At 43.4% G+C, this 14,100-nt stretch overlaps 1 protein-coding gene across 9 annotated transcripts in view; it reads right to left on the bottom strand.

Annotated features, from left to right (window-relative positions):
* Fas2 (neural cell adhesion molecule fasciclin 2) overlaps positions 1 to 14,100 on the bottom strand; it is a 103,092-nt gene that overhangs the window by 15,895 nt on the left and 73,097 nt on the right. For 5 of the 9 annotated variants that reach the window (XM_089263074.1, XM_089263075.1, XM_089263078.1 and 2 more), the window contains exons 3-5: positions 10,698 to 10,872; positions 10,511 to 10,558; positions 2,683 to 2,846 (exon numbers count right to left, since the gene is read on the bottom strand). In XM_089263074.1, the coding sequence (XP_089119200.1) occupies positions 2,683 to 2,846; positions 10,511 to 10,558; positions 10,698 to 10,872 (387 nt within the window). The remainder of the gene's footprint in view (positions 1 to 2,682; positions 2,847 to 10,510; positions 10,559 to 10,697; positions 10,873 to 14,100) is intronic. The other 4 variants (XM_089263076.1, XM_089263077.1, XM_089263081.1 and 1 more) reach the window with 1 other exon arrangement.

Here is a 14,100-nt window from a genome sequence, read left to right as displayed (position 1 = left end):
AAGTAGAACTACAGCAACTTCAACATCTATTCGCAATTTGCACTGCTCTCTATGGCTCCCCCTCTCTCACATATTTGCTTAGCTAAATGCAACTTTGGAGCTGTCAACATACAATGACAGCAGTAAACCCACTCAGTGCCCACATATCAACCAACCCAGCAACCCACCAACCACCCACCCACACACACGCACGCACACACGCACACACGCTCGTTATCGAGCTGAGTTTGCTAAATAATTGCAAGTTTAACAACACTGTCCGAATTGTATACGAAGTTTAAAGCAGCCCAAGGCAACACAATGAACGTTAGCCAACACTGTTTGCACAAATCAACACTGTTTAGCTTGTATTCCTTACACATGGCAAACAATAAAAGTTTGCTATCTTTGTTAAAATCTATTGTAGTGTTAGCAAACACTGTTTGCGTTGACCAACACTGTTCGAGGTTAGCTTAAACATTACAACGCTTTAAAGTGTGCTGTGATCCAGCTGCATCGTTTACACAGCCTTAACTGCCTTAACTGTTTGGCATTGTACAACACTGTGTATTGTCTTGTTTTCACTGCGCCTCGCTCGACGCTTCGACATCGTGTACACACAATAGCCAAAATAAACAAAATACGGTGCCTGGCTAGCCCGTTGGGTCAAATCCCAGCCGCCTTCTGTTTGTGCGAAAACAACGTTTAACAACACTGGCTTGGCTTGCCTTGCCTTGCCTTGCCCTGCCTTGACTTGCTTGGCCTGGCCTGCCTTAAATTCTTGCGTATCAAAATATTTGATTTCATTTCAAACGCATTGCATATAGTACGAGTGAACTACCTACTACTGGTCGGAACGTAACGCTCAGGCTACTGGGAACTCTAGCTAGTAAATTCCTCACATGTGCAAGTGAGAGAGAGCGTGAGGTAGAGGCGGAGAGGGAGGTAGAGGCAGAGAAGGAGGTAGAGCATAGGCGGGAGGGAGGTAGAGCCAAGGCTCCCGCCTCCTGGTAGAGCCAAGACAGGAGGTAGAGGCCGAGAGGGAGGTAGAGCCAAGGCGGGAGGTAGAGGCCGAGAGCTGTTGGCGTTCTGTTTGAACAATCGATGTCGGCTCCTGTCGAAGCGTTAAAAGTTCTTGCTGGCAGATTGGGCAAGGGCCGATGAGGGCGGGGCACCTTAGGGCCAGGGAATGGGGTGATAGGTTGCACTGGTTCGTGTGCACTTTAAATTGCTTAGAAAAATCAATTTCGTCAAAGTTTTTCAGCCAAGAGCTGGTAGCGACGCCAATGCCACTTATGCGCACTTTTCTAAAGCTTCGCACAGCAAAGTTAACGAGCCAGCAAACTGTATATGTGTGTGTGTGTGTGTGGCACTTGTTGTGCTTGAGCATTGTTGCTGTTGATGCTGTTTATTGGTAACGTCTTTGTTTGGACTTCCATCCATTTGAGCTGTAGTTCTTTTGTGTTCGCTCACAATGCATCAATAAAATCGAAATCAAACTAAAATCAACGTGTTTTCCTCTTAGCCAGAGCATCGCTGTGCACAACTGTACTTGAGTGTCGCTGACACTCACACAGAGAGATGACAAAAAGCTGTTTGTTTTGACTACTACATAAATATATATGTATATGTATATTAAATTCTATTTGCTAGCATATACTTGATTTGATCAAAGGGCTTTTCTCCATTGTCTGCTGTCATTCATGTCATTTGTAAAATGTTCAGAATGTTTCGTCTTTGGCATGGATGGATAAATACTTGTATGATTCAGCCTCTACCACTTTATCAGTTCAGAAACAGAAACATTCTAGTTGAACTACTTTGATTATTGTATTGAAAGTGCAGCTTAGATGGCTTGAAATAAAGCATTTAATAACGGACCTTGTGTCTGAGAGAGATTAAGAGAGAAGGAGCAATATAAATACGAGTTGGGATATACGAGAAAGAGGGAGAGAGAGAGTGAGAGAGTGAGAGCCAGAGAGAGAGAGAGGCGAGGCGATTGATAGAGAACGAAAGAGAGATGGGAAAGACAGGAAAGTTACAGGAAAAAAGAAGAGAGAGCGAGAGAGAGAGAGAGAGAGGGAGTGAAAAAGAGAGAGGAAAAAAAGAGAGAGAGAAAGAGTGAAATTAAAGTAGCAGGAGAAGAGTGTGAGGGGGTTAAGTACAGAGGAAGGGGCGAGGCGATAGATAGAGAAATCAAGAAATGGGGGAAAGACAGGAAAGTTACAGGATAAGAGAGAAAGAGAGAGAGAGAGAAAGAGTGAGCACAGTTGAAAGGAAACGAGATTTGAGAGATAGATAGACTATGATAATATATTTAATAAGAAAGAGTAAGAGAGAGGGAGAGGAAGAGGTAGACATAAAGAGAGAGAGAGCGAGTGACATAGAGAGAGAGAGAAAGAGTGACATAAAGAGAGAGAGGCGTGACATAGTTTGATGTCAAGAAAGATTGAATAAAACAACAAATGGCAAGCTGAAACTTTACACTTATGCCAGAAGGAGAGAGACAGAGAGAGATAGAGAGAGAGAAAGAGAGATGAAGATGGAGTAGTTGAGCGTCATCTCTACTGTCAGTACAGCAACCCAGCTAAGTTGATTGGCTTCCAGCTTGCCAGCAAAGTTCTTGGGCCAACGCACAAGAGGTGGGCGTGGCTGTGTGGGTGGGTGGCCAGGTGGGCAGGTGAAGAAAGTATGGCTACTTACCATAAGTTTTAATCGTAACGCTTGTTTGGAGTATTTCGGTATTAGCATATGAAGCCGTGCAATAATATTTGCCGCCCATTTCGCTGGTGAGCGCGGTAATCATCAGGCCCAAACTTTCGCCGGGCAGCGTCTCCGTGTACATGGGCGGATGGTTGCGTCCCGTGCTGTGGCAGCGAGCAAGCAGGAGAGAGAGCGCGAGAGCGAGAGAGAGGGAGATAAAAGAAATTGTTTCGTATTATTAGTAGAGCATAATATGAAAGTTGTTGTTGTTGTTGTTGCTGTTGTTGTATATAATGTTGATGCTTATGATTATAATAATTGTTATGAGCATTGTCGTTGTTAGTAGATTGCGTTTTGCTGTTGTTGTTGTTGTTGTTGCTGTTGGGTTTTCATCCTTTGCATCTTTTCTCATTTGCATGCCACGCATTCCATTTCCCACTTTGCTTTTCCTTTTGGTCATAACAATTACAGAAAATTAAAAGAAAATTGCGTTTTGGGGCGTGGCATCATATATATCCGCTTTACTTTTTTTTGCTTTAGCTTAAGCAACAGTTTTTCTTTTTCCTTTCCTAACGGGTAACATTGCCCTGAGGACAACATCAAAAGTAACTTTTTTTCGGGTTGGAATCTTAAAATGTTGCATAAATTCTCTAAAAAGTTGCAAAGCTGAGAGGCTCTGGGCATATTTGCAGCTCTTCTTCTTGAAGTGCTGCACATAAAATTTCAATCAAAGCCGAAGCTAGGCTTGGATTAATGATGCGGTAATCGGTAGCCAGGTTGCAGCAGCAGTTAAAGTTATCGATAACACACGCATTTCCCAAAGGCTCCCTGAGATTTGCCGAATGAGTATTGAATACTCCAAAGGCTGTTCAGCTTCTAGTCCCTTGGGGTTACTCACATTTGCAATGGGGTAGAGGTCCACCATGAATATTTGGCAGTTAATGACAATTTGCTCGATTGCAATAAACAGCATAAACTATTTGCATTTGGTTGTTGGGTCGCTGGCGAAATTCGAGCAGTTTGCGCGTATCGTGCGAAATAATTTGCACACATTTCGCAATTACTCTGGCGACCCTCGCCGCCCTGGCCCACTGTGCATGTGCGACAAAACAATTTGCCACACGCGCAGGCGTTGCGCATTAAAAACTTTTCGCCAGCTCCTGCGCCATTCGCTATGCCGTTTGCAGCAGCGACTCTGTCGCCGCCTCCTCCTGCTCCTGCTCAATACTTTTTGGATAAAAATTGCCAAAAAAAAAAACCGAAACTAGGAAAATACTCGTACATAACCATTGCCTGATGCCAAGTGCCGAATGTCGAGCAGGAGGCGGCGGAAGAGGGGCGCGGCGGCGGGACGGCTGTACAAGGCACGTACTAATTAATTAAAAAACTTTTGTTGCGCAAAACTAAATATGCATAGCGGTTATTATTATGGCTTCACTTTGTAAGCCTAGCCAGTAAACCCCACCCCTTGTCCACCCGCCCACCAAAAAGAGAGAAAAAAAACTCCAGCTGCAAAATAAAACAGGCTGCAAAAGTTTCGAGCCAAACGTAAATGAACAATTTTTGGCTATGGCAAAGTTTCTCCCGAACTGAACCAGTGACTGCCTAAAGCTAAAAAGGCATAAATACTAAATAGTCCAAAGCCGCGAGTAGCGCTTAGTGCATGGAGACTAACGACTAGCAATTTCTTGCATACATTTGCTATATTATTGACTGAGGCATGAACAATTACTAGCAGAAGGCAGCGAGTAGCGAGTAGCGAGTGGATGGTAACGAGTAACGAATTCAGCGAGTAGTGAATGGGAGCTAACGAGTAGCGAGTCCCTGCATACTTGTGTATATTACGAAGGCACTGCTAACTGTACTAGAAGAAGGCAGCGAGTTGATTGTAACGAGTAGCGAGTAGTGAGTGGATGGTAACGAGTAGCGAGTGGAGTGCAACGAGTAACGAACTCAAGCATTCTAGAAGAACACACTTGATCTAACTATAAGTAGCTAGAGTTCGTACTAGTAGCAGGCTGCAAACTTAAAGGTAACGAGTGATATGTAGCGAGTAGCGAGTAGGGAATGGAAACTAACGAGTAGCGATTCCCTGCATACTTATGTATATTACTAACGCAAAAAGAACTATTAGCTATACTAGAAGAAGGCAGCGAGTAGCTAGTAGTGAGTGAATACTAGCGAGAAGCTAGTAACGAATAGTGAGTGTAGTGCAACGAGTAGCGAACTCAAATATTCTCGAAGATGAAAATTTATTTGCCTATAAGTAGCTGGAGTTCGTATCAGTCCTAGACTGCAGACGAATAAACGTAAAAGTAACGAGTGAGAAGTAGCGAGTAGCAGATGAAGCTATATGAAATGCGTAACGAATTGATAAACATGTATCACAGTTTAAGTTTTCCTCCATGAGTAGAGACTTAAGCGTGACAATAGACATACTTCCTAAATATGTATTCCAGAGTACCAACTGAACCGAGTTAAAAGAATGAGGAAGACAGGGAGTGCAGCTAGCGCCTAGCCTAGTAACGATTAGCGAGTAGTAGCAACATTGAGCTGCAAGTGGCGAGCTGAGCTCAAGCTGTGGAGTAGCGAGTCTAGATTTATCGATTTAGCATATATAGATATAGCTAGTTGGCTAAAGTCATGAGTCTTAGTTACTAGCTGAAGTCAAAGAGGAACTCAGAGTGACGAGCGAGAAAACTTTACTCACTCCGGCAGCAAATTGTAGAGCAAACTTAACTTTAAACAACTCGTATAGAGCTGGCTGAAAGCACGATTCTTAAATCAAATTGAAAGCAAGTCAAATAAAAGGGCTAGCATTTCGTATAGTCTCTGTATATTACATATAACTAAAAGCATCTTTCATAAACTATAAACAAGAATTGAATCTTTGCTTTGAGGTGCTTAAAAACTTTTTACTTCAACTTGACTGCAGCTTAACTTCAACTATTGTGTTTGCCTTTGACAGTGCCACGAAAAGTGTATGTATGTGTGTGTGTGTGTGTGTGCGTGTATGTGTGCGTGTTATGGAATTCGTGAGATTGAGCACAGGCTGCGTTCGATTTGCAATTCGCAATTGTTGCCAAAAAATGCAAAGAGCGACGCGTTATATGTTTGCCTGACAAAATCACACACACACACACACACATACATACTCGACACACACACACACACAGAGAGAAAACATGTTTGCAGCACCGAAAATTATGCTAACAAAAAGTCTTCAGCGACAATGCAAAATAAAAATAAAATCTTTTTTTGGCGTTTTTTTTCTTTGGCTCTTTCGTTTCGTTTGTTTTCCTTCTTTCGAATTTTTTTTTGGGGAAAGCGCAGAAAAATTGAAAGAAAATAGGGAAAAATAAAAAATGGCAACCGCAACGCACAGCGGAAGACATTGCGGGATAAATTTTGCTGCATATTTGCGCTGGATTTTTAATATTGCGCCAAACGGCGCGCACACAGAGGGAAAACTGGAGCAAAGGGTGGAAAAACAGGGCAGGCGGAGGGGGTGCGGTCGATAGGAGTTAGGGGCGTCAAGGGGCGGCTGAGGCAGCCGAAGTCAAGGCAAACAAACAAGAGCGAAAAACAGTTACGCATACGTAAAAATCAAATTTTTGATTGTCTTTAGGGGAATCGAGAAAGCAAAAGAGGGCGAGAGAGAAAAGGGGGGCAGTCGGGCAGAGAGGGAACTTTGTTAGGGGTAGATTGCTGTCGCCATTTTGGCGCCTTGCGGCAGGCTACGACATTTTTTATTGCATTTCGTTTGCCCAAGATGCGAATAAAGATGTTATTGTTCTGGCTTGACTTTCCCAGCCCGCTTCATTTGTGTTTGCCATTGGGCGCAGGGCGCGGGAGGCGGGAGGTGGCGGGGGACGCTTTAAGTCTCAATGCAAGTCAAGTGCTGCAGTTTGGCCAAAGGACGAGCGCTTCAGCGCACAAAAGTTATGTCAAATCAGGCACAATTACGATGTACCAAAGCGATTGACTCGACTGACAGAGAGGGAGAGGTGCAGAGAGAGAGAGAGAGAGGGAAAGTGAGAGAGAGAGGCAGCGAAAGGGCAGCTTTGAAAACTGCATCAAGGCGTTTGGAATGATATTTGCTGAGAGAAGTTTTCATAGAGTTGAATTGAAATGGAACAGGCTAACGATTGAGCTGAGCGGATAAAGACGGTGTTGGTAGAGTTGCAGATCTCAAGCAAGTCAGATTAGATAGCTGTAGTCAGACGTTAGCGAGTGCTACAACCTGGCTAGATCTAAGCACTTGCCCCCTCTAGTTGGCTATATCTTATGCGAGCAGAGGGAGTCCACAATGCAATCTCCAAGTCTCTGGCTTCAAATGGAGAGCAATACCGTTTCAGTCACAAGTTTCCAATCGATAATTGATTGATAATTGAATTGAAATTAATCTACTCTCATTGTGGTAGAGCCACAGAGCACATAGACGTTCTGACTGAGTGTAATCAAATGTGAAGTCCTCTATAATAAGCTCATAGATAGATAGAGTTCACATTCGATAACTCTAAGCCTGAGCGTCTATTTGCTCTGTAGCTCTACCGCAATGAGAGAAGATTGATTTCAATTTGTAGTTAAGAGTCGATTTCGGACCTGCATAAGCCCTCCATCGGCTATAGCTAGGCAGGACTAATAGCCAGGTTTGCTGATGATAAAGCCCAAGCAGAGATCACTTCAAACAGAGAGATATACTCCAGCCAGCATTTCGATAAGCCGCTCAGTGTCTGGCACTACATGTTTCAAAATTGCATCAGCAATGAGCCGATGCGGGTCAAAAATCAAAAGGCCAAGAGACGCGCCAGCTGCCAGCCGCAGAGCTCGATGGGCGACTTAATCGCTTTAATTAACTGTAGCTGCAGCCTAACGTCCGACAAATGCGCGACTAACGGGGCCAACAGCCATGGTCAGGGCTGCAAAAAACCAACTTGAACGGAATGCGGCAGTTGGACAGAGGCGCATGGCGCACGACTCGTGGGTCGTGGCTCGTGGGGGGCGTGGCGCGGCTTCAGGCTGCCATTGCTCATTTTTTTCTGGGTGGTTTGTGCCCAGTTTTGGTAGCTTAATTACATTTTGCGCCTGCAAGTATGCAGCGCGTTGCCGGAGCCTGTCGAAAACTTCAATTGGAATCAACGCAGGCGGCGCTGCGTATTGTGTGGGCGTGACATGTGCGACGCCCGCGCACCCTCCACACACACCCACACACTCACACAAAGCAATTCGCGCATCTCTGGCTGTGTGTGTGTTTGTGCGGACTTTATTTAACAGCCAGCGTTGCCAGACTTTTCGGTTTTGTTTCATTACAGATTTTGGGGCCGGCCAAGGAGGCAGGCGGGCGTTTGGGCGGTCAGTGCGTGCGCCTAGAATGCGCCAATTTAACGGCCTGAAAATTGAAAACTTGCCAAGCTCAATAACCATTCCCCAGCATCTCTCTCCCCTCCCTCCCTCTGCCACCCTCTCCCTCCCTCTCTCTCTGTGTCGCTTATATGTATGTTTATTTCTTGGTCAGACATAGGCCAGAATTCGTTTTCCTCCAAATGCCTAGGCTGCGGCCCAACTCTTTTAGTTTCTACGCTAAGCGAAATGTGCTTTTGGTTTGGGTTTATGCTCGTTCAAGTTTCCTGAATGGGGTATATTGGCTTAGACAGGACATCTCTCAGTCTCTTTATGCATGAAATCTGTCAGTTAGCGGATTTACATATATGTGGAGTCTCTATATATTCATGTAGACATTGCATTACTTTATCTGAAGTTACTTTATCAACTAGAGCTCTAGCATATGGTTGACTAACATAGGTAGGGATTTATTTGGCAATGCTCGAAATATAGACACTCGATTATAAGCTTTTAGTTCACATAGCTTCCTGGTGGCTTCCTGGAGCCCTACAAACCTTTCCTTATTTAGACTTGAAACTTACTTCAGATTCCGTTTAAAGGTGGATCAACGATTCTGCATATATGACTTAGTTCAGGTTTGCATTAAACGGACATAACTAGTTGAGCTGCCAGCTGAGATCTACTGACTATTTAGGTTCTATCTGCACATAGACTTGTGGCTCATTGTTGAATCATACCATTTGAAAGCGTTATAAGAACTTAGCAGTTGCTGGGGTCAAGTGAGGGCAGGCTGCTTCCTCTATGCACTATAGATATTTAAGTCATATACTCCACCTTCCATGAAGTTCAGATATGTTTCTTGTTAACTTGACTTAAGGTTTGGCATATGTTTCACTATTCAAGTACAGCTTAGATCATATTTAGATCTGGCTCTAGGGGTAAACTTTTGGCTCACTTTTGGATTATCAAGTTTTGCTGCAATAAAACTCAATTTAATAGTCATCAATACCTATTTTAGTCTTTAATACCTATTTAGTCCTTAAATTGCTTAACATGAAGTTCGACTTCAAACTTTACATATTTTTAAATTCCATGTGAGCGAATTAATTTGATATAAACATTAAATTCAGTGTAATTACCAGGCAAAAGATGGCCGACTAAAGAGACAGAGAGCGAGAGAGGGAGAGGGAGAGGGAGAGGGGGAGGTAGTGAGGGTCAGAGTGAGAGAGAGAGACAATTGAATCTGTGAGCTTCACTGAGAGCAGCCCTTAAAATGCCTTCAGGCACGCACCCTGGCAGCATTTTTGTATGGCTCCTACCTAGGCCACGTCGTCGCCTGCAGCTCGCTGCGCACCTGCCCCTAGGCAAATTAATTAACACGTTTTCCGCTTTGTGCTCGGCCGAGTCCTGTCTAAAATTTGATTCAAGCTATTTGAGGCTGCTGCTGTTGCTGCTGCTTATAAATTTTTTTGCAAAAATAGCTTAGACCACTTTAAGGGCAAACGATCTGGCAGCACACACACACACACACGCAGAGATTCGAGTTAAGTTGGCTGCGCCACAGCAAGTGATGTGAAGTTGGCCGCACTTGAGCGCTTGCCGAGTTCCTTTTGCTGCTGCCTTAAGTTGGCTGCATTTGACTATTTCCGGTCCTGCATAGCTCTTGGCTGCGTCGGGGTACACGAGTGCATTAGGTTTATTTCCGCTGAGCTTGTTACGTAGCCCGCTTAACGGTGCACCTGGGCAGCAGCGTTTGCTTTGTTGTTGCTGGGTTCGCTGCATTTCCGCTCATTTTTATCGCACATTAAGTTGGCTGCGGCGCTGGACAAAATCTCAAGTGGGTTAAGTTGGCGTTGCTTACGTTAAGTTGGCTGCAGCTGAGCCACATGAAGTTGACTGCGCTCGTCCCAGTATTAGAGTTAAGTAAACAGCTCTACGTTCGTTTCGTTTCTTTTTCATGCGTATTACTAACATTCAAATAATGATGGAGCTTTCTTTCAGCTGAGCTACTCGATACTCGTACTATGCATTTTGATGGAGTTGCTATTGTGGTTAGTAGACAACGACTAGGAGTTGATGCGGCATGGGAGCTGCGATTAGTTCACATTGCATGATATCATATGAAATGGATGGGTTTTACGTTTTGGTATGTGAATGCTACGTTAGAGCCGAGGCGTAGGGCCATAAATAGAACACACAAATATACGTAGATGTATAGTTAACAACAAAACAAACATTTGTAAATACTTTGGAAACAAAACATGCCGGCAAACAAAACAACAGAGCTCGAGCGAGACAGAGAGAGTGTAAGAGAGGGGGGAAGAGGAGCGGGCACGTGCTCGTTATATCAACAAATTGGGAATTTTATACGTTTTTGCTGTTGTTGTTGTTGTTTTCATTACGTATGTATATGCGAGTAATTGTTGCTGTTATTCGAACTTTTGCTATTGCTTTTGCTGTTGCTGCTGTTGTCGGCACTTACACATTCTTTTTATTGCCCTTGGAATCATAGAGTGGATCATAATTGCTCCTACAGGAAGAACAAATAGGTGATTGTGTCATTTATACACACACAAATATATTTATATATATATACATGTACATACATGGGGGGAGACAGAGGGAGTAAATACATAAAGAGTAGTGCTCTTCAATAATCTGAAACTTACGGCTTGGGCAAAATGGTATTGTTCATATTGTCCTTCCATTGTAGATCGGTAACCAGGGCCTGGTCCGGCACATTCGGGCGACAGGTCAATATCAGCGACTTGCCAACGGGCTTGCGTTGCACTTCCTGTGTCGGATAGATCTGCAGTCTCGGTTCCTGCTGAGCGCTGCATAGCTCTGTGGAGAACAAGATGATGAAGAAAATCGTATTAGTTTGTGTACAAGTCTTCAGATGTCTAGGAACTAGACTTGGTATATGCATAGGTCGATTGGGTAAACTTTTTCGTCTCAGAGAATCATTTAATAAGGATAATTAGATAAAGATTTGTTAAGGATAACCTGATAAGGAATTGTATATTATTATATTATGTTATTGACTGAGTAGGTCTAGAAATTATGTGCTAAAGACCTATCTGTGTGAAGGTCTTTGGGTCTAGGTCTTACATATGCAATGAGGGAAGACAGAGGGATAGAGAGCTCTAGGGATGGACAGGTTAAGGTCTTACATCAAAAAGGAAGCAAGATGGGACAAACGCTTGGATAGACGGAGAGATGAGCAGAAGAAAGGATGGCAGACAAAGGGACAGATAGAAGGAAACATTTACATTAGGAAGTACATTAAAAGGAGAGACAGACCAAGCCTGGACTAAGTCGACTTTGCTGCTCTTACTAATTAGCGAATTCCTCGTGAATGCCAGCAAGCACTCCAACTCTGTTATATTTGGTTGACAGCTGATTGCTGGCGCCAAGCTGTCAGCCCGACAAGTTGTCAGGAGTCGGAAGAGGGTGGGAAAGTGAAGAGCATAGCATACTTTGCATATGTCTAAAAGCGAATCTCTTTGTTTCTTGCATGCGAAATATTTAACTCTTAAATATTTAATAAGCTTTTTTAATTCATTTCTGTTGCATGCGCGCGTGTGTCTCTGTGAGAGTAATTCAAATTTAAATTAATTTTAATTGCCACTGTGTGCGCGCGTGTGTTGGCGGTGGGCGGTGGGCGGGGCCACTGTTGCCATTTGCCCCATTGGCAAACAGACAATTACGGCGTAGAGGTAAATTATTAATTAAAGTACGCAGCAGCGCGGCTGCATAAAATGTAATTCCCACCCCCCAATCCCTCCCTCTCTCGCTTTTTTTGCATTTGTTTATTTTTTTTTGATATTTTATGCAAATTTATTATAGCACAAATGGGTGTGTATTATTAAAGAGCGGGCGAAAAATAACAATTTCAGTGCTCAACATAATTAATCAAAGCTTGTAACATTTTATTTTTTACAATATTTATGAATTTCAACTCGATATACCCAGTGAAAGTGTGCGTGTAGGGTATATTGGCCGACATGGTGTGTACTAGGATCTTTGATCAGCCTGGCAAGTCTTCCTTGATTGGCTAAGGCAGTGGAATGCATTGATTGGACAGAAGAGAGCATGTAGAATTCGTCTATCGAATGGATATACGGTCCGTCTGGGAATAACGGTTAACGTTTGGTTGAACTCACAGTACCATCCATTTGTTAATCGTAATTCTCGTTGCTTCATCTTTCTGTCCATCCCTCTCTTAGCTAATCCGTCCCTCTTCGTATCCATCCATAGTCGATAACTTTTCGATCAAAATCGATATACAACTGAAGCCTATTTCGCTCAATTTGAGAGCTAGCGTAATCAAATTTGATATAAATAGATAAGCTAGATGCATTCCATGGGGAATTCCAGCTTCACTCCTTGCACACCTCCAACAATTTCTGCAATTCTCTCGACTCGAGTTGGACTTTTTGCTGCAACTGTAAGTCACGCACGCTCTAGCCGAAAGTCAAGCATTTCACTTTTGTGTGTGTGACATGCAACAACTGTTGGCTAGCAGAAAATAAAAATAAATAAATGAAAGCAGTAGAAAAAGTTGCATATTGTTCTTTGGCTCTGCGCTAATTGCGGTCAATTAAACGCTTCGTGCTTGGGATCGCAGCGAAAGTTCAAGTTGAAGTTGAAGTTCACAAAACTTTAAGGCGTCAACTTTTTGCAGCTGCTGTTGCTTATTTCTGTTGTTGCTGTTGCTGTTGTTGTTGTCATTTTCATTATCATTTTCATTTTCATGAGCATTACAATTAAATGCCTTGGCTATTTGTTTGACACTTTATTGGAGCGACGACCGGCTGGCCGAGAGCAAAGTCATCTCAGCCAGCGCCAGCCGAGAAGCTGGCTCGAGCTGCTCGAGGGGCTTCTTTGAGGTACAGCCTGCGGTTAATGTGCGGCACTTAAGAGTGAAATTTATGTGCGATGGTCAGTGGCCACAGTGGCAGCAGCAAAGGGTGCGAGGGAGCGTGCAGCAGGAGTCGGCAGAGGGGTGGGGGGGAGGGCTTCAGCTGCCCATCTGGCGGCGGCTAAGCGCACAATCGTGTGGCACACGCTTGCCTGGCGCCCAGCGTGCATTTATCTTGCAACTTTATAGCTAAGCCCCCCCACCCCCCCAACAAATTTATCTCGCAGAGGGAGAGAGGGGGAGAGGGAGACAGAGAGCTAGCTAACAAAAAGAAAAACACGGAACAGATTCTCAGTGCACACTCGAGTGCATTATTCATTTAATGTAAATGAGTGCGCAACACACACACACACACACACTCACACACACACACACACACACATGCTGACACTCATTTGACTGTTGTTGTTGCTCTTCTTTTTTTGGAATACCCTTTGCATACGAAGCGAGCTTCTTGTTATTCATCACAGCCTCCGAAATCTGAATGATAAACGGCATAAAGTCAACTGCACTGGAACCCAACAAGCGCGATATTCAGACCGATAACAGTGTTGCAGCTGCTGTTGAAATTATCGATAACATGTCGATGCTGAAATACTTCAAGAGCTATGCCTTTTAAGCAGAGTGTGGGGTGTGGAAAGAACAGAAAAATCTGATGGAACTTCTGAATTGAAGAGCTGGATGGGATAGCATTAGATTTGGCTGCATTGGATGAGTCAATATATCGAAGAGTCAAGATATCGAAATGAAATCGAGGCAACCTTTTTGGTATGCTCTGCAATTACAGCCAGTATTACATGAGTCTAGCTTAAATAGAAGACCAAGAACTTCATAAAGTCCCCATCGATCCTTGTTCTATGGCAATATTCTCAAATTCTCTTGATTATTCCGTTTGTTTTCATGATGTTTTCCATTAACTACATTAATCTCTAAGCTCTAAGCAAGGATGCTTTGCCTCGCTCGATTTCCCTAGTTTGCCATTCAATTTCTAGGGTATTCCATCAGACACATTTGTCAGTTCTTCTTCTTCTTCTTCTGCTTGATTCTTGTTGCTCTGATATTTATTTATTTATCTCCCTTTTTGTTTTGTTGATAGTTTTAATATGTTCTTTTGCAGTTGGATTTTATATTATTTTTTTTTGTATTAT

Source organism: Drosophila navojoa, chromosome X, assembly GCF_054131105.1.
Source record: "Drosophila navojoa isolate 15081-1374.11 chromosome X, UAZ_NAV_1.0, whole genome shotgun sequence".
Lineage (NCBI taxonomy): Eukaryota > Metazoa > Arthropoda > Insecta > Diptera > Drosophilidae > Drosophila > Drosophila navojoa.
This window is presented reverse-complemented; position numbering and strand designations above follow the sequence as displayed.